The 27,493-nt window shown below is 42.9% G+C and overlaps 1 protein-coding gene across 2 annotated transcripts in view; it reads right to left on the bottom strand.

The window, feature by feature from the left end:
* Nucleotides 1-27,493, bottom strand: part of LOC149439242 (uncharacterized) — a 171,951-nt gene that overhangs the window by 76,740 nt on the left and 67,718 nt on the right. For both annotated transcript variants that reach the window (XR_016307847.1, XM_089659308.1), the window contains exons 2-4: nucleotides 22,168-22,278; nucleotides 13,108-13,212; nucleotides 9,586-9,686 (exon numbers count right to left, since the gene is read on the bottom strand). Coding sequence is in view for 1 of the 2 variants with exons in the window: in XM_089659308.1 (XP_089515434.1) it covers nucleotides 9,586-9,686; nucleotides 13,108-13,212; nucleotides 22,168-22,277 (316 nt within the window). In the remaining variant the exon portion in view is untranslated. The remainder of the gene's footprint in view (nucleotides 1-9,585; nucleotides 9,687-13,107; nucleotides 13,213-22,167; nucleotides 22,279-27,493) is intronic.

A 27,493-nucleotide genomic window follows, 5' to 3' on the forward strand; every position in this document is an offset into this window, starting at 1 on the left:
CCACCTCTTTTGTACAGATGGAGGAATCTGTTATGTCTTTTTATTTTTGTTAGGCCCCCCGGCCTAACAAAGATAAATAAATAAATAACTGTCTATGGCCGGCTTTAACCGTATTCACTACCTCAAGCTGTCCACTCAAGTATGACTCATGCACAAGGCAATCTCATGAGTCCCTCAAAGCTCTCAATGGTTCCTCTTGCTGACCATCACTCTACCACTGTCTCCTGTAATGAAGTCAGGATCATCAGGAGCAACCAGTGAGAGCTAAGAGGGACCCAGAAGATTGACACCACTGGAAGTGTAGGTTTTCCATCAGACTTCAGGGGACCATTTCTTAGTATTAGAGCGACGCTCAGTAACTCAAGCAGAAGGAAAGGTAAGTAGTTATTATACAAGGTGGTATCAAAAGGTTTTTGGGATAGTTTTCTAAAACGCCAACAGATGGCAGCACAAAGCTGCACGTACAGTCACAGGGAGCACCAACCTTAAATCAGCGTGCCAAAAGACATTGTCCTGTGTACATCAGGAGCTGTGCAACTGGTGCTATTCTGACCACATGCTATTTCATCATGGACAGCAAGTTGGAACAAAAAGCAAACATGTAATTCTGCATGAAACTCATACATCCAAGTTTCATCATCGATAATGAACCTCAACATGAAGGACAGGTCATCCAAGGCACACTGATGGAGCTCTTGACAGACTTCGACACGGCGTTCTTTCCGCTCCTGGGTCAGTATCCTGGGAACGAACTTGGCAGCAACACGGCACATGTTCAAATCACACGTGAGGATTGCCTGGACTGTTCCGTATGACATACCGACAATGGCGGCAATGTTGTGGATTGTTCTTCAATGATCATCATGCACAAGTTGCCGAATGGTTTTGACATTTTGGGGGGGTTGAGCTCAAAAGGGAAATATGACTTAGCTCTGTACTCTTCTAGTTCATTGTATGGGTGGAATTTGAAGAAGTTCTCCTTTTTAAAAGCTAGTGTTTGAACGTCAGTTACCGGCATCAACTCTGCCCATTATTCTCCCAGAATTTCAGTGTAGCATTCTTCTCTACAGCAAGTAATACACGTGAGTCCTGGGCATGACCATTTTCAGGATTGGAAAACCTTCTAGCAGTAAATTCTAGGTTAGACAGCTTTATGAGCTGCCCTCTAAACAATGACCTTCCACAGCCATATATGGAATGCCCAGTAAAACTATACATTAATGGGAATAACTCAAACTGTACAGGCCACCCAGCTACATTTGCAATGGATTACATTTAATTAATTTGTCATTGAGCAGGCATGCTAACAATTTACAGTCTTTAAAATGAAAACAGGTTACGAAAAAATACCTTACCATCATTATGTGTTCTATATACCGAATAGTTCTCACAACGATGTGTTTGCAAAAGGGCAATAAAAATCTGTTTTGAATATAAAACTTAAGTTTTATGGTTTCCCATAATGTGGCAAACTTTGCTATGAGCATTTCATTCCTAATTATTATACATTCAAGTTATTTACTGATTGTAGAGGTTAATTTTACATTGCAAAAGTGATGTTTAAGAGTGGATTCACATGATAGCAGTGCAGGGAAATCACATTCGATTCGGATAGGAAATGCACCACATTCCTGTTCAAATCACATGCAGTACGATTTGAGTCCATTCATTTTGTATGGGCACAATTTGCACCGCACCTGCACGAAAAGGTACAGGAACCTTTTATTTTCCTGCACCAGAATCTGATGGCATGGGCGTGAACACCCATCTGAATCGGTTCTTGCAATTGCACTATGGTTTGCGATCTCTTTTGGGGTGTCATTAATTTAATATTGACACTAGTGGCGGATCGCATGAACGGAGTGCAACTTCAATAGGGTGTTGGAAACACTCAGGATTCGCTGCGTTTCCTGCACCGCAAATATGTGAATCAGGTCTAAGCATGGCACTTTTTACATGACTATACCGGTCCAACTTGGACCAACGTAAGTATGCATATACCATACTTTTGAGATCCCTGTAGGATCTGGAAATCACTGTCGTATCCAATGGTACCACAGTGATCTCTACTAGCTTCCAGGTCTTGTGCTGGTCAGTTACTCTGTTGCTTACTGAACATAGGAGCTCATCCATTTGACAGGGGCACCAATCAGAGAATACTTTGTATTTTCTCAATTATTGCAAAGTGTTCTTTGATTGGACAAAATGGAGATCATGTCAGCAACCATTCATTGAGAAAATGCAAAGTGTTCCTGAATGGTGCCTGTGCTGGGCAAGCCATCCCCTGTGTTCATAATGCTGCAGGGCAGCCGATGGATCCCAATTGTATGCTGACATAGAAATTGGATGACCAACAAGCCCACAGAGGTGTTATGGTCAGATGTTCACAAACATTTGCCATAAAATCCACAAAACTATTGAATGTGGCTCCAACAGATTATTTATGTGGTTGTAAAGGTTAAAGGTGTTTTCTGCATTGAGGTAAAAAAAACCTTTCATGATCAGCTCCCCCCCACACAGCCCCTCCTAAATACATACCTGAGTCCAATCTCAATCCAGAGCTGCTCTCTCTCTCCTCACAGGACTCAGAAGCAGCATCAGGAGCCATTGGCTCCTGCTGCTGTCAATCAAATGCTGTGAGTATGGAGCAGGGGCTGGGTCGAGCCGCACTGTGCTTGTCAACAGATGAATGCAGCCCAGCTTGGGACCCCATGAGTGACCCAGGGGCGGACTGACCATTTGGAAACTCGGGTACTGCCTGAGGGTCCAGGGTTAGTGGGGGGCCCCATGAGATGCCCCTGGTACCTTTTTCATAGGCTTTTTTGAGTTTGGGCAAGACACAGGGGCCCCATGATCCCCTATTGCCCAGGGGCCCCATGATCCCCTATTGCCCGGGGGCCCCATGAGTTGTCAGTCCGCCCCTGGAGTGACCCCATAGCAAGTGGCTGCCTATGGGGCAAACAAAGAAGAGGAGGAGCTAGGAGTGCTAGTGTGGCACTCCAGGAGAGGAGGATCAGGACTGCTCTGTGCAAAACCATTACACAGAGCAGGTAATTATGACATGTTTGTTATTTTAAAAAAAAGGAAAACTTGAACCTTTAAAAAAACTTTAATCAAAAACAGATTAGAAGACTGTTTTTTTATTAGCTGTTGTCCTCTTGGTCTATAAACTGTTAAAGCTTGAAGCCTTGTGTAGGGAGTTCATTCATTTTATTGCACAGTGTATGGGGTAGGCAGGAGCTCTGACTAAGATACAACAGTCTTGCAGACCTAGTGGGCCTCACCGGGGTCCCTGAATGCTGCTGCGTTTCGAAGGATGTACTTCTTCCTCAGAGCCTCTTAGGAAGAAGGACATCCTTCTAAACGTGTCAGCCTTCAGGGACCCCGGTGAGACCCCCCCTAGGTCTGGAAAGATGTTGTATCTGAACATGGATGTGTGACTTGAAGTGCGTTTTTCACTTTTATGCATGTGAGAAGAAATTGTACTGATTTTATAATAAAGATCCTTAGGATAATGCACTAGGTTGATGCGCCATCTTTTTCTTATTTATTATATTACTTGTGTGTCCGCAAATTAATACCTATGGGGCCAGTCATATTATAATATGTTTGAGAGGTTTGTTCCATCCATGAAAAACTGGTGCAACATATACGGACGGGTCCAAGTTGTTTTGTGCCGGTGCAAGTGGTAACTGCAGTTTACACAAGCAACTTCAGTAATACAATATTAGATGTAGGTTGTTTATTTATATATTTTAGTGCATAATTAGAAATTATGCTGTTTTATTAGTTCTGTTTTATTTGCACTTTTTTTTTTCATTTTCCTGTAAAAGCCTGTATTTGAGAATATGCAAATGAAAACATATATTTTTTTATCTATGTTATCTATGGAGGTTTATTTTCTCCTTTTTTTGCTTTGGTAGTTATTGCCTTAGAATGATGACACAACTGTGTTTTTGTGTTGCGCTAGGTCTATCACCTGCATGACCTTCAGACCTGGGTCTCCCAGTCTGCAGACTGTACTGGTGAATATGCGCGCATATGACTTTTTTTTTAAGATTCCATGTTTTCTGTAGTAGCACAGTCAGACTACAACCATCCTGTGTTACTGCCACTGTATAATATTGCTGCTAGTCACAAAAGGACCAAGTGTCTTCCATTTTGCCTCATCCATGTGGCGTGAGGGATATTTAGAGAACCTAAATTAAGTACTTCATGAAAATGACATTCAGTGTGTGTTCAGTCTCTATAGAACGTGTGTGTATTGAATCAGCCAATTTAACTTTGAACAAGCATTTCATTGTTATATTTGGAATTCTTGCTCCTTCCCCTCAGGGTTCATCTACAGCAGCCATTTTTGAGACTCCTGCTTCTAGTGACCTTTCTTGGACCGTGGGGACTTTCGTCTGTGCTGTGTCATCCGCTGCCTACATAAACCAATTCGAGATCTCAGTTGAGAAGACTGGAGTCAATCAGAACGCCAGAGGCAAGCAGGGAAGCCCAGAGCTGCTTTAACTGATGCCAAGAACAACATGGAGGAAGCCTGCTTATCTCCATGGAAACGCCTGTAGCATGGGCAGGACGCCTGAACAAATGACGCCGACTTTGAAAATTCATCATCGGGGAGTTAGAAATAATAGACAGAGTGCAACAATTGTGAGTGAGAGACCAGGATGTTGTCCCTGGGATGAACATCTGATATCACTTGTCTGGTAAAAGCATGTTAGCTCTCAGCAGCTCCACTGATTAAACATTTTTGACCTTCTTTCACTAAGAACAGATGTTTATGAAAGTAGCGATCAGAGACTAGAATCTACTAGAGTCACCTTTCTGTATTGTAGATGTACAACCCATGGACCTTTCAATATGATTTAGGGTCATAAGTGATGCATATATCCTTCAATGCACTTTAAGGAAATAGAGATCATCATTGCATTGTAAAGACTGTATGAATATGGCCAAACATAGATATACTATATGGCCAAAAAGGTTGAAGACATCTGACTAGGTCTATATGGTTGGACACCTCTCCAAATTATTGAGTTCGGGTGTTTAGAGTGAAGGGTACTATAAATGCTTTAGCATACAAAGACATTAGACAATTGTGTATTTTCAACTTGTGACTAAGGATGAGCTTGGGGTTGGGTTACCCATACGGAAGCTGTCATTGTTGGCCTAATCATCTGTGACCAGGGCATTCCCCACCCCGCAGTTGCATGCACACACAGGTGAGAGGATGTTCATGGCATCTTTGATATAATTTAGCCACAAGACCATACTGGGTCAATGTCATGTGTCTAATACGGCCATGTGGTCATATTAGGTCAGCTGATTGAGCCAGTAATAACAGCTTCTGGGATTCGGACCAAACCCAAGCTCATCTTTACTTGTGACAATAGTTTGGGGAAGGCTTTTTGCTGTTCCAGCATGACTGTCACCCTGTGCACAAAGCAAGCTCCATAAATACATAGTTTGATGAGTTTTGGGTGCACAGGGCCCTGACCTCAACCCTACAGAACACCTTTACGATGAATGCTGATTGCAAACCACGTTTTATGAGCTAGGTATGGAGAAACTCAAATGGCCTGCAAAGCACTGAACTCAACCCTACCAAACATTGATAGGATAAATTGGAATGCCGATTCCAAGACATGTCTACTTTCCAACATCAGTACCTGTTCTCACAAATTCTTTAGCCAAATAGGCACACATTCCCACTGATACACTTTAATATCTGGCATGTGTTACCAAAAACACAGGAGCAGTTAAAGCTGCAAAAAGGGGCCAAGTCAATCTTAATGCCTATGGTATTTGAATGGGATGTTCAATGAGTTCCTATATAGTTAAAAGAGAAGTAGGGTTTTTTTCTCCAAATTATACTTACCTAGGTGGATGCAGCATCTGTCCCCTGCCAGCTCTAAGTGTGAGAACTCAGAGATCACATGGCCATTGATTGCTGAGTTCTCACTGTTGAATGTCAGTCACCGCTGTCTACTCTGCCCCTCATGCACTCACTGGAGTGCTGAGCTGTGGATGGGGAGGGAGCGGCTGGCTCAGGCTGTCAGCGGCTTGCTGAGAGGTTGAGCCCGGTGCTGCTCCAGACCCTGGGGTGGATCTTGACTTTAAAGTCGGGATCTTTCCCCAGCCTGGAGCAGCTGAGTGATGTCAGCCGTCAGCGGGCTTCAGTCCGCTGTCAGCTGAAAAATGAATCACAGGAGTGCAGAACAAACTGCACTCCTGTGATCAACAGGAGAAGTACAGCCAAAAGAGCTTTGGCTGTACTTCTCCTTTAAGAGCCTGCTAACGTTTTAACATATAGAGATTGATTTACTAAAGGAGTAGAGCTTGTTTCCTTGGCAAGAAAAAATTCACGTTGTTAATAGCCCAAGAATGGTACAGAAGGTACCATAATTCCTAAACCTTTTAATAGACAAGAGGTCAAGAGGAACGGGATATTGACTGTCAAACTTTGTGTTCCAAGTTTGGAGCTTCTCCTTATTTCTGGAATATTAAAAGGCTAAGGAACTGATCGTATCACCTGTATTATACATACACTCTGGAGTTTCTTCTTACCCGTGGGCAGCACAGTGGTTAAATGGTTAGCACTGCCACCTGGCAGTACTAGGGTCATTGGTTTGAATCCCAGACACGGTAGCACCTGCCTGGAGTTTGCATGTTCTCCCTGTGCAGGTTTCCTCCGGGAACTCCGATTTCCTCCCACAGTCCAAATACATACTGGTAGGTTAATTGGATCCTGTCTAAATTGGCCCCAGTATGTGTGTCAGGGATCGCTGCGGCACATAGGTATGCGCATGCGCAGATTGCCAAAATGCACTAACATGTGGGCGCTAGGACCTGGGCGGCAGTTGCGGCTGCGCATGAGCACTCGCGCACAGGGGCGCGAGCTTGTCACCAATGACAGCGCAGGGCGCTCTATTTAAAGCTGGCTATTGCAATGCTCAAGTGCCGTATGGTCTTATTCCTGTGTTCCTGTTCCTAGTGCTGAGATTGCCTTGTTGCTGAACCTGCCTGACCTGGATTATCGTGACCCTCTCCTGCCCTGATCCCTGGCTTGTCTGACCATTCTTCTGCCTTCTCCTGTTTACCTGACCTCCTGTTGCTGAACCTGGCCTGTGACCCGTTTATCCTTTTGCCTGCCGATCTGTACCGTCTGCCTCCGCTGTTACCGACCTGGCCTGTCTGACTACGTTACACACTACCTCTTCATATCTGACTCTCACCTGCTACCTACCACTGGTAAACCACCTCTACCACAGCTGGTTGTACTCGGGGGTCGTGACCTGGTCTCAGGCTGCTTCAAGTCCATCCCCGCCATCAGGGGCTCTGGTGAAACAGCAGACTGAGGCTTAGACTCCACGCCCTGGGGAATTCCGGCCTGTGGGTCGCTAGAGGCTACTGCCAGTTGGTCCTTGACAATGTGTATGTATGAATGTGAGTTAGGGACCTTAGATTGTACACCCCTTGAGGGTTAGTGATCGATGTGAATGTACTCTATATGTGTAAAGTGCTGCGTAAATTGACAGTGCTATATAAGTACCTGAAATAAATAAATCTAAATGCCCAGACTTGAACTACTTTTCCAGAAAGTGGTGCAGAGGCTCCACTTTCACTCCATCTTTAATAAAGATGCCCCAATAAATGCAGCAAGCATTACTGATACAGAGATCCCTCGGTACTTAATGAAACGATCTGCAATGGAGCAATTAATAGATCCTGGGAATGACAGTCAAGTGATCTATGTACACAGAAATATTCCAGCCAGCTGGGAGGGTATAGATTCAAAAAAAAGTTGAAAGATCATCTGGAATCAGTTATGAGTGGGATAAGCTGGGCTTACAATTCTACTCCTGGGAGAATCCTTTCTACACTTACAGATGTATTGCACAGTGTAAACTGTATTGGTAGATGAAGTAACACGCATGTTGTTTAAATGTCTGAGTTAGGAAAATGCTATTTATTTTCATAGACTTTTGGATGCAACATTCCTACAGTCGAGTGATCCAAGGACATGAGCTGTAGAGCTTTGTCACTGCTGGCTACAGATACAGTCAGATAATTGGATAACTTTACCCCAAAATTTCCAAAATGTTAACAAAAAACTTTAGCTTAGATTACAAAAATGCAGGGGTTGACCACATTTGTTGTTTTATTTGTATATCAAATAAGGTGTTTAATATGTCTAATTAGTGATTTTAAATGTATGCATAGTGAAAACTATTACTTTGCATAGAGTAGGAAAGTCACTTTCTGATCAGGAGACTCAACAGGAAATGAGAAGAAACCTCAACAACATTATTAGAAGTCCCATTTTAGACAGGCAGCACTGGAACTTTTGTCCCTATTGGATTACCTCACCTCTTGCTCTGGTGAGGACTCTAAAGTAACACCTTTGGGGTTGGGTTGGGCGTTAAAGACTACTCACTCTGCTGCCAGCACAGTGGCTAAATTGCTAGCACTTCCACCTGGCAGTACTCGTTCGTTGGTCGTTGGTTCAAATCCCAGCCATGGCACCTCCTGCCTGGAGTTTGCATGTTCTCCCTGTGCCTGTGTGGGTTTCCTCTGGGTACTCTGGTTTTCTCCCACACTCAAAAGACATGCTGGTAGGTGAATTGGATCCTGTCTAAATTGGCCCTTGTATATGAATGTGAGTTAGGGACCTTAGATTGTACACCCCTTGAGGGTTAGGGACCTTAGATTGTACACCCCTTGAGGGTTAGGGACCTTAGATTGTACACCCCTTGAGGGTTAGGGACCTTAGATTGTATGCCCCTTGAGGGTTAGGGACCTTAGATTGTATGCCCCTTGAGGGTTAGGGACCTTAGATTGTACACCCCTTGAGGGTTAGGGACCTTAGATTGTACACCCCTTGAGGGTTAGGGACCTTAGATTGTACACCCCTTGAGGGTTAGGGACCTTAGATTGTATGCCCCTTGAGGGTTAGGGACCTTAGATTGTACACCCCTTGAGGGTTAGGGACCTTTGATTGTACACCCCTTGAGGGTTAGGGACCTTAGATTGTACACCCCTTGAGGGTTAGGGACCTTAGATTGTACACCCCTTGAGGGTTAGGGACTGATGTGAATGTACAATATATAAGTAAAGCGCTGCTTAATTTGAGGGTGCTATATAAGCACCTGAAATAAATAAATATATGTTACGTGGTCAGCGAGAGGTTAAAGGATTACTGTAGTAAAAGTGCACTTGTCCATTAATTTTTCTTAGATCTGGGAAATGAGGGGGAGCCAACAGTCTTCATGGTATCAGTTCTTAGGATGTCTTTATGGTGACAGCATTGATCTTAAAATTCCTGTAGTAAGATGATGTTAATAAGTTAATGTTTCAACATCTTAATGCTCCGGCAAAATGTAAATTCCAGTCCTGAAAGACAATAAATAATCTCTTCTATGGAATGCGCCTTTTGGCTTGTCCTCCAGGAATGGGGATAGTGCAGTGTGTTTGCTGAGCGTCATGTGGCCTCTGTGGGAACCCTAAACTGAGAGAGGTCCAACATATGGATTTAACTATACACAACACACTCATTATTTGAAATAAAACTGGACTTACGAACACAGATATCATTGCTCTCATAGTATCCTTGGCAGCATCGATAGCGCTTTCTGTAGTCCAGCTTTACGCCATGGCGGTACGCAGTTCTGTACATGATCCTATGAGAAGAATATTCAAATCAACGGAAAGCCAAGTAAAGCTCATTCCTTCCCTTGGTGGGATTCTACTTTAATCCCAACATTTTATTTTCCAATATATGTATACGTTATTTTTGTAATTCCCACACCCCAGTACACTTCATAAATAGCCGGATGACACCCAGGAGGGTTTTCTCAATGCACAGGGCTCATGTGCAAGATTGGAAATTGGCCCCTTTCTGTATCCAAGCTCATTTCACTTAATATTTAAACAGTGTAAATAATATGCAAACATAAACCATACCCATAGGGGTAATATGCATGGCTTTACAGCTAAAAAAAGCAACACTAACATAATGAAAGACCTGAGGCACCCTGGGATGGAAAACAGAAAAAAGTAAATGTGCGCCGCACATAGCAGTTGGAGTGGCTAAAAAGGTACAAAAAAACTTTCTGCAAACAGTTTTTCCTCCCCAGCCCCTCTTTATACTTACTTGAGCCCGATCTCCATCTTGTGATGTGCACAAAAGCAGCATCTTTCCCGGCTCTCTCTTCTCATTGAACAGAGAGTCAGCAGCAGGAGCCATTGGCTCCTGCTGCTGTCAGTCACAGCCAGTGAGGAGGGAGTGGGGGGTGGAGCCAAGCCATGCTGTTTGTCTATAGTTACACAGAACTGGCCCGGGAGTGATTACACATGAGTGCCCCCATAGCAAGCAGCTTACAATGGGGCACTCTGCAGGGGGGGGGGGAATCGAGAAGAGATGGATCGGGGCTGCTCTGTGCAAAACCATTACACAGGGCAGATAAGTATGACAAGTTTGTTATTTTCTTTTTAAATTACCTTTAGAATCACTTTCAACCTGGGTTCACACTCATGCGGTGCGGTACATCGCATGTGATTCGCACAGGAACCGCACCACATTCCTGTGCAAATCACATGCGAATTCTGTGCGGTGCGATTTGAGCCATACGTTATGTATGGCTCAAATCGCACCGCATCCACACCCGCACCAAAAAGGTGCAGGACCCTTTTTTGGGTCCGCACTAGAATCAGATCGCACGGGTATTTACGCCTATGCGATCCAATTCTGCACATCGTACCGCGTTTTGGGGACCGATTTCGGGGTGTTGGTAACATACAGACACGCAGCGGTTCGCGTGAACGGGGTGCGATTGTGATGCAGTGCAGAATTTGCACAGAAACTGCTGCGAATTCCGCACCACATCTATGTGAACCCGGGCTTAAGAAGAATTGAAGGCATTTTTTAGAATCTTACAAGCAGGCATGCTATTTATTGTGGATGAGATGTCTATCCTGCAATGAAGTACACCTACCTGCCTGCATGTGGCCTTCTGTGACATGTAAATGAAACTGCGCATGCACAGCTTAGTTTACATTGCCAGCCTGGAGATGGGCACTGAGCTGCACATGTGCAGTAGTTAGCTCACTCTGAACTGGCCAATGAAGATTCCCAAAAACTGGCACCCAGAAGGAGTCAGAGAGATCCCTGCGAGGGACCCCTCACGGACATCAGACGGTTAGAGAGGAGGTAAGTATACCTGAGTTTAGTTACGCTTAAGCCCCAGTTCACCTGTCACATCGCTTGTGATTTGCACAGAAATCGCACATGTGCAACTTAAATGCGATTCTGTGCGGTGCGATTTGAGCTCATCATTTTGTATGGCTCAAAGCACACCGCATCCGCACAAAAAAAGGTGCAGGAGCCTTTTTTTTTTGCTGCACTGGAATCAGATCATGTGGGTGTTCATACCCATGTGATCTAATTCGGGCAAACGCGACCTGCTTTTGGGGTGTCGTTAACTTTTAACTGACAACTGCAGCAGATCGCATGAACACAGTATGATTGCTATGCGGTGCGATGTGGGGAATGCAGCGATTCCTGTGAATTTCCTCCATCATACCTGTGTGAACCCAGCCTTAAAGTTTCGGCTTCCCTCTGTGAACCGAGTCCTGTTGGCTTGCACAGCGAAACAAATCCTGTACCTGGTTTATTTTAGCCTTTCCTTCTACTAGCCCCACTCTGGGATCAATCTCAATCGATCAATATAAAACGCAAAATGCTAAAAAATGCGTCAAAAGCGCAGCAAAATAATGCATCAAAAACGTCTCAAAAACGCACTACATGCTTTTCTGCAGCGTTTCCATTGAATTCTATAGAACCAAAACTGCAGCCTTTTGCATTTAAAAAAGTCCCTGACCCTTTCCAAAAAGCGCAGCGGGTGAAAACGCAGAGTTGGGAACGTGTCCCATAGGAAACCATGTTAAATGGACTGTAGTGCGTTTCTGCAAAAACGTTTTTCTGCAGATAACACTTAGGTGTGAACAGGGGCGGACTGACCATTCGAGCACTTGGGCACTGCCCGAGGGCCCAGGGTCAGTAGGGGGCCCCATGAAATGACCCTGGTACCTTTTATAGGCTTTTGTGGGTGTGCTTTGAGTGTGGTCAAGGACACAGGGGCCCCATGATCCCCTATTGCCCGGGGGCCCCATGAGCTGTCAGTCCTCCCCTGGGTGTGAACCTAGCCTTAGAAAGTGTAAACTTGCTGCATAGAGAGAGTGATCAGTTAGGGCTCATGTACACAGGGCATTAGGAAGACTCTTCCGAACGATGGAAACTGACTGATGGAAAACGTAGGTTAAAAAACGTCAGTTTAGCCGCGTTTGCATACTGCGTTTATGCGCGTTTGCTTTTAGAAGCGTTTTTAAAAGATAACCTCAGGAGACCGTCCCAAATGCCCAGAATGCACTGAAAAATAGTAAATCATTGACTATTTCAGACATTTTGAGAGAAATAGAGAGAGCAGAAGCAGAGAGAGCAGTATGTGTTGAGATGACCTGTCTTTTCTGATTGTATTCACTATGGATCCCATCATGAGCATAATGCAACACGTTCTACCATTTTTTCCTTCACGCAAAACCTGGAACTGACTGCGCTGGTGTACCGGGTCCATTTAAATAGATGGCAAACACTTTGCATTCATTTCTGATGATGAAAGAAGGCAGTGGACAGCATCTGGATATGAAACCGCTTCTAAATGCAAACGCTTAGAAACGCGTTTACACACATTTACAAGCGTTTGAAATGCCAGTAAAATCTACTCCTGAACGCAAGTTTGGCGCATTCAAAAAACGACTGTAAACTCAACTACCTGTAAATCACAATGTGTACATGGGCACATAGGAAAACATTCAGGAGAGTTCAGGAGCTGCTGAAAAAAACGCAGAAAAGCTCCTGAACGTCAGTTGAGCAGCTGCAGTGTACATGAGCCCTTAGGCCATCCTTATCTAGTTGGTCATTATGGTGCATTATGGGGCAGGTGCTTTCATAAATGTTATTTGTGTGTTAATAAAGATATGTAAAACTGGAGCTAAACAAAACAGGGCTGATAAAATGTGTAAAATATTTATAAAGCTACTTACTTTTGAGGTGTGCATGTCTTGAAGTAGTTCCAGCTACTGTCGCAGGAGTCAGGAGAAGACAGGCTGTATGGATGGGCATACGATTCCTTCACTGCTGTGGTGTAACTGATGAAGAAATGTATTGTTACTTAACCACTTGACTCCCAGGCTTCTGACACTTCTCACATACAGGGGCGGACTGACCATTTGGAAACTCGGGCACTGCCTGAGGGCCCGGGGTCAGTAGGGGGCCCCATGAGATGCCCCTGGTACCTTTTTCATAGGCCTTTTTGAGTTTGGGCAAGGACACAGGGGCCCCATGATCCCCTATTGCCCGGGGGCCCCATGAGTTGTCAGTCCGCCCCTGCTCACATACATGTAAAAATCTACTTTTTTTGCTAGAAAATTACTTAGAACCCCCAAACCTTACATATTTTTAAGCAGAAAATAAAATGGTGGATGTAGCAATGTTTTATTTGCACAGCGTTTTTCAAACACAATGTTTTTGGGAAAGATACACTTTAATGAATTTTAGTGCACACAAACACAATATAATACCCAATTTTTGGTAAAATATACTGTAAAAATTGATGTTAGGCCAATTAACCACTTGCCTTCCAGAGGATTTACCCCCTCCCTTATTTTCCACAGAGCCTTCTTTTGGTGGTATTTGATGGCCTGCGTGTTTTATTTTTTGCGCTATGAATAAAAAAAGACCGACATTTTTTTTTAAAAAGACAGTATTTTTGACTTTTTGCTCTAAGACATGTCCAGTAAAAAAATTTTAAAAATCAGATTTCCTCATAAATTTAAGCCAAAATGTATTCTGCTCCGTGTCTTTGCTAAAAAAAAAATCCCAATACATGTAAATTAATTGGTTTATGTGAAAGTTATAGTGTGTACAAATGGCGGTATATATACTGGAATTTTTTTTTTTTTATACTAATAATGGTGTTGATCAGCGACTTATAGCGGGACTGCGGCGGGTATTCTGACACTGGGGGGGAACTGAATAACTGCCACTGACATCCCAATGACACTAATACAGTGATCAGTGCTAATAAAAAGCACTGATGCTGTACTAATGACACTGGACAGGAAGGGGTTAACATCGGCGGCAATCAAAGGGTTAAGTGTGTGCTCTGCTGTGCAGAGCAATACAAAACAGCCTGTTGGTGCTGACAGGGGAGAGATCTGTGTTGTTTACACATAGACCTCTCCCCTGTCACTGTTCCTGATCGCCGGGTGCCGGTGGGGAATCTTCAGTCCCAGTGATCGACAGCTGTAGCGGCCAATGACAGTGCGAGTAGGGCTACCCGGAAATACAAAATCACATATATATATATATATATACAGGTGAAACTCAAAAAATTAGAATATTGTGCAAAAGTTCATTTATTTCAGTAATGCAACTTAAAAGGTGAAACTAATATATGAGATAGACTCATTACATGCAAAGTAAGATAGTTCAAGCCGTGATTTGTCATCATTGTGATGATTATGGCTTACAGCTCATGAAAACCCCAAATCCACAATCTCAGAAAATTAGAATATTACATGCAATCAATAAAACAAGGATTGTACATAGAACAATATCGGACCTCTGAAAAGTATAAACGTGCATATGTACTCAGTACTTGGTTTGGGCCCCTTTTGCAGCAATTACTGCCTCAATGCGGCGTGGCATGGAAGCTATCAGCCTGTGGCACTGCTGAGGTGTTATGGAAGACCAGGATGCTTCAATAGCGGCCTTCAGCTCTTCTGCATTGTTTGGTCTTATGTTTCTCATCTTTTTCTTAGCAATGCCCCATAGATTCTCTATGGGGTCCAGGTCAGGCGAGTTTGCTGGCCAATCAAGCACAGTAATCCCACGGTCATTGAACCAGGTTTTGGTGCTTGTGGCAGTGTGGGCAGGTGCAAAGTCCTGCTGGAAAACGAAGTCAGCATCCCCATAAAGCTCGTCTGCGGAAGGAAGCATAAAGTGCTCCAAAATCTCCTGGTAGAGGGCTGCATTGATCCTGGACTTAATGAAGCACAGTGGACCAACACCAGCAGATTACATGGCTCCCCAAATCGACACAGACTGTGGAAACTTCACACTGGACTTCAAGCATCTTGCAGTGTGTGCCTCTCCATTCTTCCTCCATACTCTGGGTCCTTGGTTTCCAAATGAAATGCAAACGTTGCTCTCATCAGAAAAGAGGACTTTGGACCACTGAGCAACACACCAGGTCTGTTTTTCTTTAGCCCAGGTAAGACGCTTCTGATGTTGTTTGTTGTTCAGGAGCGGCTTGACAAGAGGAATATGACATTTGAAGCCCATGTCCAGGATCCGTCTGTGTGTGGTGGCTCTTGATGCACTGACTCCAGCCTCAGTCCACTCCTTGTGAAAGTCCCCAACACTTTTGAATGGCCTTTTCCTGACAATCCTCTCCAGGCTGCGGTCATCCCTGCTGCTTGTGCACCTTTTTCTTCCACACTTTTCCCTTCCACATAACTTTCTATTAATGTGCTTTGATACAGCACTTTGGGAACATCCAACTTCTTTTGCAATTACCTTTTGAGGCTTTCCCTCCTTATGGAGGGTGTCAATGATGGTTTTCTGCACAACTGTAAGGTCAGCAGTCTTTCCCATGATTGTGATTCCTACTGAACCAGACTGAGAGACCATTTAAAGGCTGAGGAACCCTTTGCAGGTGTTATGGCTTAATTAGCTGATTAGAGTGGGACACTTTGAGCTGAGAATATTGCACCTTTTCACAATATTCTCATTTTCTACGATTGTGGATTTGGGGTTTTTTTATGAGCTGTAAGCCATAATCATCACAATGATGACAAATCACGGCTTGAACTATCTTGCTTTGCATGTAATGAGTCTATCTCATATTTTAGTTTCATCTTTTAAGTTGCATCACTGAAACAAATGAACTTTTGCAGGATATTCTAATTTTTCGAGTTTCACCTGTATATACGTGATTTTGTGCAGCCCTGTCACCCTGTAGCAGTTAAATAGACACCTAACATGTCATTCTTTACAATTGTGTATGCCTGTGAAATTGTACCTAAAAATCTCTATAGTCGAAGCTTTAAAAGTCTTTACAGGTTGCCAGTTTAGAGTTAGACAGGAGGTCTGGATCTAAAACTATTGCTCGTGCTCTGTTGTTCGTGGTGATACCTCATATGTGTGGTGCAATCACTGTTTATATATGCATTTGCATTTGTGCGTTAGCACGGTGAGACGGGGTAAAAAAATGAATTTATTTTATTAAAACTTTTTTTTTCTACACTGTCTTTAATTTTTTTTTTATCAACTTTATTGCCATCACAAGGGATGGACAACATCTCTTGTGATAGCAATAAGCATTACAGGTCCTATTTTTGAACAAATCTGGGATCTGCTGCACATTGTATCTCTACACACATTCTTTAGTATTTGTATTTAATTTATAAACTATCACTAATTCACTAATTAAGTAAACCTTTTATTAGTATTTTGAGAGATAAAGTAGAACTATAGGCAAACCTTTTTTTTTTTTTTTGGATAGAATAGGGGAGAATTATAACCCCTATTAGTTTTTATTTCGCCATCTGTGATCTATTGTGGAGATTTTCCTTCACTTCCTGTTCTGTAGCCAAACAGAAAGTGAGAGGAAATCCCTGCAAATTAAGGGAATATCTTGGGGACCCCCAGGTCAATCCAACTCATGTCCCCATTGGAAGGTTTCCCTCTATTCCCCCCTATTACTTTTCTGGGGACCTCCCAAAATTTGGGGTTTCTTTGACTTTCAGTGATAATGGTAAACAGGACAAATAGCGAGGGTGAATCTCCTTAACCATTTGCCACCGCCCTATGGCCGAATTGCGGCGGCAAATGTCATCAGCGTTCTGGGTGGAAGCCATATGGCGTCCTCCCACACATGTGCAGATTGCGCTCCTGCAGAGCGGCGCAATCTGTCACCGGCCATGTACCTCGGACACGGCCGATGACAGATCTGAGTATCGGCCCCGTTGCCGGTACCATGTGACCTGCTGTGACCAATCACAGCAGGTCACATAACAGTTGTATACAATGGATGGCTTCATTCATGCCATCCATTGTATACTACTGCCTAGCTGTAAATGGTCACAGCTAATCACATGCACATGTCATGTGATTAGCTGTGGCCAAATCACAGGTAAACACAAAAAAAAAAAAAAACCCTGCATGAATCAATGTCATTCACGTAAATGCTTGCTTATAGCAAAGTAATGCTTTGCTATAAGCAAATTGTGTAGAAAAAAAAAAAAAAAGAAAAAAATACTGATCACTTCCCCAAAGTAGTACAATGTTACTATGGTAACATTGTACTACTTTGGTCATAGTGAAATATGAAAAAGAAATCTTAAAAAAAAGAAAAACAATTTAGTAAAAAATAAAAAATAATAAAAAAAATATATTTACTGTCACCAATCAGTGTCCCTGATCACCGCCATGCCAGTTATATGATGATGCTGTACTGCACTGGTGACAATATGTAAAAAAAAAAAAAAAATTATGACAAAAAAAATACAACTTCAAAAAACTCGCCATGCCTCTTATGAAGTACGTCGGACTGTCTACTTTGCAAAAAGGGGTCATTTGGGGGATATCTGTACTATTCTGACATTCTTGGACCTCAAGAAATTAGATTGGCTGTCGGTACTTCAGGATTGATCAATATTCAGATCTATACCATAGTTTGTGAACTCTATAACTTTCCTACAAACTAAATAATAAATGCTAATTTGGGTTATTTTCACCAAAGACATGTAGCAGAATACATCTCGGCCTAAATTTATGAAGAACAATTATTTATTTGCAAACTTTTATAACAGAAACAAAGAAAAACTTTTTTTTTTTTTAATTTTTGGTCTTTTTTTGTCAATTTATCAAAAAATAAAACCCCCAGCGGTGATTAAATACCACCAAAAGAAAGCTCTAGTTGTGTGAAGAAAATGATAAAATTTTAGTTTAGGTACAATGTTGTATGACCGCGCAATTGTCATTCACAGTGTGAGAGCGCTGAAACCTGAAAACTGGCCTGGGCAGGAAGGTGTAAAATTGCACGGTATTGAATTGGTTAATGGGGGCACGGGCAGCAATAAAATCCACCAAGCGTTCTTATTCTCCTGTACTCTATACGAAACTAAAAAAAAAAGGTTTGCCTTTAGTTATACTTTAAAGCGAAGCTCCAGTCAAATTAAAAAAAAGTCAGCAAAAACTGTAGCTGTAGCTGCTGATTTTTTAAAAACAGATCCTCACCTGTCCCTCAATCCAGCATCCTCACCACAGCCGGGTTCACCGGCCTTCCCCTCTCTCCAGCACCGACATCTTCAGTGTGGGTACACGGCTGTGTACGCTACGCCTCCTAACTGGTTCCAGGAGGGAAGACAACGTCCGCATCCGATTGCCAAGGCAATTGCAGTGGGAGTGGGTACCTGTCAAATTCTGGTACCCCCATGTCAGGGCAGGAGCTGAGGAACGAACAGGCAGGCCTAATAACAATGTACGCACTGGCAGACGACAACCACCACCCACAGACCGAAGTCCCTCAGGGCGCGGAGTCTAAGTCCCAGGCTGCCCTTCACCAGGGCCCCTGATGGTGGGGATGGACTTGACGCAGCCAGGAACCAGGTCGTGACCCCCGAGACACCCCAGTTGCGGTAATGGCCGCCGCTAATGGCGTGTAGCTGGTGGAAAGGACAATAGAGTAGTCAGGCAGGCCGGGTCGACAACAACGGGACAAAACGGTACAGGACAGCAGACGAGAATCACAGGTCACGGGCCAGGTTCAGCAACGGAGGGTCAGATCAAAGGAGAACACAAAGAATGGTCAGATCACAAGCCGAGTCAGATTCCAGGAGAGTCACGAGAGTCAGAACAGAGTTATAGCAACACAAAGACACAAGACACAAGTGCAAAGAGCATGTGTGGACCACAGACTTATATGTAATCAGCCACACCCCTCTGGGGGATGGACCTCAGAGACCTGAAGGCATAAAAGATTCCCACCATGCTCTGCAGAAATCCAAGATGGATGCCAGCACATGGAGTAACAACCTCTGGGAAAAGGTAGGACCTTGACACCCCACTCACCAAAAGGTGCCAATCCTTAACAGGGAGTGGGGGACGAAGCCTTAAAGCAAAACTTCCCTTTCTGGGTGGAGCTCCGCTTTAAGTATAATTAAATAGTTAGTCTGGCTGAAAAAAAAGACTAAAGTCCATCCAGTTCAACTATTAAAAAAAGTTATAATCCTTTACTCACCGTTGATCCAGAAGAAGGCAAAAAAAAGCAAAGCATGACCCAATTTGCTCCTGCAGGGGAAAAAAAATCCTTCCTGATCCTCCGAGAAGCAACCGGATTTTCCCTGGAACAACTTTATCAGGTATGTATTTGCCATACCTATAGGATCCCAGTGGAAACTGGAAATCAATGCAATAGGCATCGCTAATACAATGAAGGCTGCTAGCTTCCTAGCCCTGGAAGTTAGCAAGCGACCTCCTGTGTTCAGGACAGCCTCTCTTCACAGGGACCATTCAAGGAACACTTCACTGAGCATTTTCTCAGTAAACGCAAAAGGTTCTCGATTGGATGATGTGGAAGACCAATGAAGTTATGCTTTCTACCTCATCCAATTAGAGAGCACAGAGATCTCTGCATGGTTCCCATTCCAAATCGAGAGGCCTACTGTGTTCAGTACGCAACATGGCGGCTGCTCGGCATGGGACCTGGAAGCTAGCGACAATCACTGTAGTAAGGAGGTAAACTGTAGTTATTTCCAGCTTCCATGGGGCACATACAGGGGCGGACTGACCATTTGGAAACTCGGGCACTGCCCGAGGGCCGGGGTCAGTATGGGGCCCCATGAGACCCCCCCTGGTACCTTTTTCATAGGCTTTTTTGAGTTTGGGCAAGGACACAGGGGCCCCGTGATCCCCTATTGCCCGGGGGCCCCATGAGTTGTCAGTCCGCCCCTGGGGACATACATACTTACATCATTCCAAGCTGGACCGGTGTAACAATGCAAAGATTGCCCTTCCTAAACTTCATGACGCCGACGTAACACAATATGCAGCCTCACAGAACTGGGCTTTTTTCCGTGGGGCCGCATATTTGCATACCTGTCTTTGTGCTGGGAGCGCGCCCCACGGCGCGCTCCCAGCACAAAGACCGCGGTGTCAGTGAGAGCACCGGGTTCCTTTCTAACGATCGGGACCCGGGACTCCCGATTCCAGGTCACATGATCGCTGTGATAGCCTCTGATTGGTTATCACAGTGATCAGTCACTGTGCAGCCCGGCCCACTTGTTTTTTTCTCTCTCTATGAACAGAGGAGAGATATACATTGTATATCTCTAACTCCTGGCATGGAGGGAAAAAAATGTTTGTAAAAAAAATAAATAAAAAAATATATATAAATATAAAAAATAAAACAAAAAATAAAGAAAAAATACCTAAATCAAGGTTTGATCTAGTTCAGTGCCAGGGTTAGTGTTTGGGTCAAGGTCAGGGTCAAAGGTCAGGATTAAAAAAAAATTGGTTTCAGTGTCAGTTGTCAGTGTGTTTTAGGTAAAAAAAAAAAAGACAAAAACAAAATGTGCACTATTGATTCTGGGCAGTACTACAGGTACAAACAAAAAAATAATATACACATATATGGTATCGCTTTGATCGTCAAGAGCTGGAAAATTGATTTTGGGTTGTTCTTTGGTGGTAGGTTATAGTAGTAAAAAAAAAACAGACAGCTAAACAAAAAAAATGATTTTCTGTGAGAGATTCACAGAGAATCACACAGTTGAGCAGAAGAGAAGTGCCTGGAGCAAACATCACAGAACGTCACCTCCACAGTCCAAGTGTCACGCTATGTGGCCTCCTTTTCTTGGGCTCTTGATGAGTCTAACCAGCCACAGAGTCTTTTGAGAAGGAGAGGGAAGTTGCTGCCATCCACGAGCTATCCAGGGAGGAATCCATACCAGGTTATAGAGGCCCCATAAGACGCTCCAGCTGACCTTCTGAGATACTGTATTCTCAAATGCGCAATGAAATTGTGCATCTGGTGAGTGCGCAATTTAGTACTTGATTGTCACCAGAAGATATGGGAAGGGATCACTCCTTAATCTGATATCTCACTATTAGACTTCACATCTAACAATTTATGTGGACTCAGTTTGCACTTTATGCACGAATCTTTACTTTGTTGAGTGATTGGTTATTTGATACACTCTTCATTTATATCTTAATTTATATTATTGGACTGATATTTATAAATCATTTTTTGATTCATATCGCTGGACAATTTCTTAATTTTAATGATATTTGTATAAGCGCTGCAACTTTATTTTATACTTAGATATCCATTACCATTTACCACCAAATGAAAGCTCAATTTGTCCTGAAAAAAACAAGGTATAATTCACCTGGATGTACAAAGTAGTTGTGACAATATGTATGGGTTTACTAACACATGTCAACATTGCAAAATTGTGCTTAGGCATTAAGATTTGTTTAACCCTTTGAGGACCAAGGGACGTATTTGTCCCATGTTTTTAATTGCCTGTATTATCTGATTAAGAACTTATAATACTTTTTTTTTTTGGTTTGAGTCAAAATATTAGTTCTTATCAACAAATGGATCTAGCTTTTTGCCAATTATTTCAGGAAATGGCTTAGTTACAGCAACTGAAGTGTACGAACTTTAAAAACAAAAAATTGATTCTTTTGGCGTTCCGTAATCTTACGGTCCTCAAAGGGTTAACCCTTAGGCGTGAAGGGGTTAAAGTTGCATGAGCCGAGATTTTGGACATAAACTCAATGCAAAGTGTACCATTCTGATCCTTGAGTCAAATGCTATGAGTTGAGCCTATCATAAAACTGACCGTCAGTCTTTCCAGCATATAGACAAACATTTTGCGGCCGCAGTTATCTACAGGCAGGAAGCAGGAAGAAGAGTAGACCAGCTGCTTCCTGTCTGTATGGTGATAGCACCACGTCTGAAATACATTTGCTCCATAGGCCAAAAGGAACACATGGTCTACATGCAAAACGCTTTGTTTTTCTTTTACCTTTCCCAGTAACTGCAGACATTGGGGTCGTTTGGGTTGAGAGATGTGCCAAGCTGTGCTTGAACGAAGAAAATCATAGCTGATAGGTAGAATTTTCCTGCCGTCTTCATTCTGAAAAGCAAGACATATATGTTTTGTTAGGAAATAATATAGCAACGTACGCTATTGTCCGCCTCATTTAATAATAAACACAGTTTAAGTGTCAGGTCTCCTCTCCTCCAATGAGATTTGGGCCTAGCTGTAAACACAGGAAGTAGATGAGTGGAAAACAGGAAATGGCCGGCACAGAGGATGTTTTCTCGCTGAGTATAGTCATGTTTAGGCAGATGGAAGAACTGGCTTTCAGTCAAAAAAATGTCAAACAAATCATTTCTAAACCCAAACATAAAGATGGCAGGACTTTGTTTTTTTGTTCTTTGATGGATTAACCACTTTCCCGCCACCCTATAGAAATACTGCTACAGGGCGGAAGGGCTGCGCAAAATCACGTATATATATATATATATATATATATATACAGTTGCAAGAAAAAGTATGTGAACCCCTTGGGATTATGTGGAGTTTTGCATGAATTGGGCATAAAATGTGCTCTGAACGTCATCTAAGTCACAACAATAGAAGAACACAGTCTGCTGAACATAATACTACACAAACATTAGATGTTGCCATGGTTTATTTGCACATAACATGTAAACATTCACAGTGCAGGGAGGAAAAAGTATGTGAGGCCCTAGCTTAATGACTTCTTCCAGAGCTAATTAGAGCCAGGAGTGAGCCAACCTTGACTCCAATCAGTGTGATGATATTGGATGTGTTGCTGACAGCTGTCCTGCCCTTAAAAAACACACACCTGTTTTGGGTTTACTGGTTTCAAGAAGCACTGTCTGAAGTGAACCATGCCTCGCAGAAAAGAGCTCTCAGAAGACCTACGATCAAGAATTGTTGACTTGCATGAAACTGGAAAGGGTTACAAAAGTATCTCCTTGAGCCTTGATGTTCCTGTGTCCACGGTAAGACAGACTGTCTACAAATGCAGAAAGTTTAGCACTGTTGCTACTCTCCCTAGGCGTGGTCGTCCTGTAAAAATGACTGCAAGAGCACAGCGCAGAATGTTGCATGAGGTAAAGAAGAATCCCAGAGTGTCAGCTAAAGACCTACAGAAATCTCTGGCACATGCTAACATTTTTGTTGACACATCTACAATAAGGAAAACATTAAACAAGAATGGAGTACATGGGAGGACACCACGGAGGAAGCCATTGCTGTCCAAAAAGAATATTGCAGCACGTTTGAAGTTTGCAAAAGAGCACCTGGATGTTCCACAGCCCTACTGGCAGAATATACTGTGGACAGATGACACCAAGATTGAGTTGTTTGGGAAGAACACACAACACTATGTGTGGAGAAACAAAGGCACAGCACACCAACATCAAAACCTCATCCCCACTGTGAAACATGGCGGAGGGAGCATCATGGTTTGGGGCTGCTTTGCTGCCTCAGGGCCTGGACGGATTGTTGTCATTGATGGGAAAATGAATTCCAGAGTTTATCAAGACATTTTGCAGGAAAACGTACGACCATCTGTCCGCCAACTGAAGCTCCGCAGAGTATGGGTGATGCAACAGGACAATGACCCAAAGCATACAAGTAATTCAACAAAACAATGGCTTCAACAGCACAGAATACGCCTTCTGGAGTGGCCCAGTCAGAGTCCTGACCTCAACCCCATTGAAATGCTGTGGCATGACCTTAAGAGAGCGATTCACACCAGACATCCCAAGAATATTGCTACACTGAAACAGTTTTGTGAAGAGGAGTGGTCCAAAATGACTCCAGATCGTTCTGCAGGTCTGATCTGCAACTACAGGAAACGTTTGGTTGAGGTTATTGCTGCCAAAGGAGGGTCAACCAGTTATTAAGTCCAAAGGTTCACATACTTTTTCCTCCCTGCACTGTGAATGTTTACATGTTATGTGCAATTAAACCATGGCAACATCTAATGTTTGTGTAGTATTATGTTCATCAGACTGTGTTCTTCTATTGTTGTGACTTAGATGACATTCAGAGTACATTTTATGCCCAATTCATGCAAAACTCCACGTAATCCCAAGGGGAACTAAATTTCCCTATTTGTTATTGCAACGTTTGCTGGAAAGGGTAGATACCAGTGTCCAATGGGTTCCTTTAGAATTTCTAGTGTTAATATGTAGTTACACCCCTTTAGCACCTGATGGATAACTGCATGTACAAGCTATTGGGATTGGAGCATAGGTACGTCTTGTTTGTTGCATTGTGGTTCAGTAGCCAGACCTAGACCTAGTAGCTCTCCCCCGCTTTGTCCGTTTTCCCCTATATTGGCATTGTGTCCACAGTAGCATTTGCGTAGGCAGAGCAGAGTAGGACTGGCCATAGAGGGATTACTTTGATGCAGTTGGCCAGCTTGAACATGTATTGCAATATGTGCAATAACAAATAGGGAAATTTAGTTGACACATATTGCAATACATGTTCAAGCTGGCCAACTGCGTCAAAGTAATCCCTCTATGGCCAGTCCTACTCTGCTCTGCCTACGCAAATGCTACTCTGGACGCAATGCCAATATAGGGGAAAACGGACGAAGTGGGGGAGAGCTACTGGGTTTAAGTCTGGCTACTGACCCACAATGCAACAAACAAGAAATACATGTGCTCCAATCCCAATAGCTTGTACATGCAGTTATCAATCAGGTGCTAATGGGGTGTAACTACATATTAACACTAGAAATTCTAAAGGAACCCATTGGACACTGGTATATACTCTTTCCAGCAAACGTTGCAATAACAAATAGGGAAATTTAGTTCACAAAGTTTGCTGGAGTTGGCATTGTGTCCACAGTAGCATTTGCGTAGGCAGAGCAGAGTAGGACTGGCCATAGAGGGATTACTTTGACGCAGTTGGCCAGCTTGAACATGTATTGCAATATGTGTGAACTAAATGTCCCTTTTTTTTTTTTTTGCAAAGTTTGCTGGAAACAGTATATACCAGTGTGCAGAGGGTTCCTTCAGAATTTCTAGTGTTAATATGTGGTTACACCCCTTTAGTACATGATGGATAAATGCATGTACATGCTATTGGGATTGGAGCACAGGTATGTCTTGTTTGTTGCATTGTGGGTCAGAAGCCAGACCTAAACCTAGTAGCTCTCCCCCACTTTGTCCGTTTTCCCCTATATTGGCATTGTGTCCACAGTAGCATTTGCGTAGTCAGAGTAGGACTAGCCATAGAGGGATAACTTTGACGCAGTTGGCCAGCTTGAACATGTATTGCAATATGTGTGAACTAAATACCCCTATTTTTTATTGCAAAGTTTGCCGGAAAGAATATTTACCAGTGTGCAGAGGGTTCCTTCAGAATATCTAGTGTTAATATGTAGTTACACCCCTTTTGGACCTGATGGAAAAGCATGTACAAGCTATTGGGATTGGAGCACATGTATTTCTTGTTTGTTGTATTGTGGGTGGTCAGTAGCCATACTTAAACCTAGTAGCTCTCCCCCACTTTGTCCGTTTTCCCCTATATTGGCATTGTGTCCACAGTAGCATTTGCGTAGGCAGAGCAGAGTAGGACTGGCCATAGAGGGATTACTTTGACGCATATGTGTGAACTAAATGTCCCTTTTATTTTTTTGCAAAGTTTGCTGGAAACGGTATATACCAGTGTGCAGAAGGTTCCTTCAGAATTTCTAGTGTTAATATGTGGTTACACCCCTTTTGGACCTGATGGATAAATGCATGTACACGCTATTAGGATTGGAGCACAGGTGTGTTGTTTGTTGCATTGTGGGTCAGTAGCCAGACCTAAACCTAGTAGCTCTCCCCACTTTCTCCATTTTCTGCTATATTGGCATTGTGTAGAATTTGCGTAGGTAGAAAAGAGTAGGACTGGCCATAGAGGGAGTGCCTGAGTAGAGACACATAGGAAGGGTCATGATCTTTCCCATACCTGTAAGCATTGCTGAAGAAGCAGTGAAATGAAGCAAGGGCCTCAATGCAGCAGGGAATCTACAATGTGTATACCTTCCTGGAGCAAGGGAGGTAGGCTATTAGGAGGCGCTGTCTTGTTCCCACTTATAGTCAAGTGACAGGGTCTCTTTAATGGTTGCTCAGTAAATGGTGGCACAATATTCATCTTACAGCAGCCAGTTTCTCCAGTAGACCAAAAACCAGTTGCAAAAGATTTTTTTTCTTGCTTTTGACAGGACATTGTGCAAGATAATTCAACATCCATGAAATATTTACCTTATCAAAAAATTAAACATGACCAGAATAAAATAACCACATGTTCTCATTCAAGTAGGCACGCAATATGCTTTCCCTAACTTGTTAAAATAAACAATCAAAAGAATATGGGGGTGTATTTTAAAATCACATTACACAAACTTCTTTTCGGATTTATAAACCCACGAATGGATTTAATAAAATCCAGAGAGAATTTTTATTCCTTTGTATATACATTGGGAATTTTTTCTCCACAAACTCGAGGGATGAAAATTTGGCTGAGGTTTTAGGATCTGATTAAGTTTGACGAGAGATTGTTTCTTTGTGACCCGAAAATTCAAGACATTTGGATGTTAGGACCACCCTGCTGAGAAGTATGGGAATTGGTGATCCATGCATTCATCCTTCAGGCTAGAGCAGTTTGTTCCCCAGATAAAAACTGGGAGGCCATCAGAGGGTCCTGGGGTTGGGAAAAGAATTTAGGGCTTGGCTCAGACGTCCGTCTTGCTCATATGTGCTGTATCTGGGCCTTGAACTTGCAGAGGTAAGGAGTGGCAGGCAGCTGCGTAGGAGGACTGCTGATTTATCAAAAACAGTTAATGTTTTAAAGCTGACTCTGCACTCTTCTGACAATAGCCCTAGCTAATTGCTGTTACGTACAACCAAGTACAAACTGTGTATCTGTGACTATGGTATACACGTTATAGTACCAAAACAGCAGTAAAGCTTTGGAAATACACAGAAATCTCATTAGTTCTACATTTTGAAATCATTTCTAGGGATTTTTGCTTCTGGACCAAGCTTCTAACATTTTAAAATGATTTTCCAAGGCGGTCTGTTAGAGATGTGCACAATTAAAAAATTTGTTTTGTTTCGTTTCAGATTAATTAATTTTGCCATATTTGTTAAGTTAGAATGATTCGTTTTTGGAATTTGTTTCATATATTCGCATATTCATATATTTGGATTCATTTCATATATTTATTTATTAATTACAAGTACTTATATAGCACCGTCAATTTACACAGCGTTTTACATATATATTTTACATTCACATAAGTCCCTAACCC

Source organism: Staurois parvus, unplaced genomic scaffold, assembly GCF_062004578.1.
Source record: "Staurois parvus isolate SC_StPar_1 unplaced genomic scaffold, SC_StPar_1.0 ptg001146l, whole genome shotgun sequence".
Lineage (NCBI taxonomy): Eukaryota > Metazoa > Chordata > Amphibia > Anura > Ranidae > Staurois > Staurois parvus.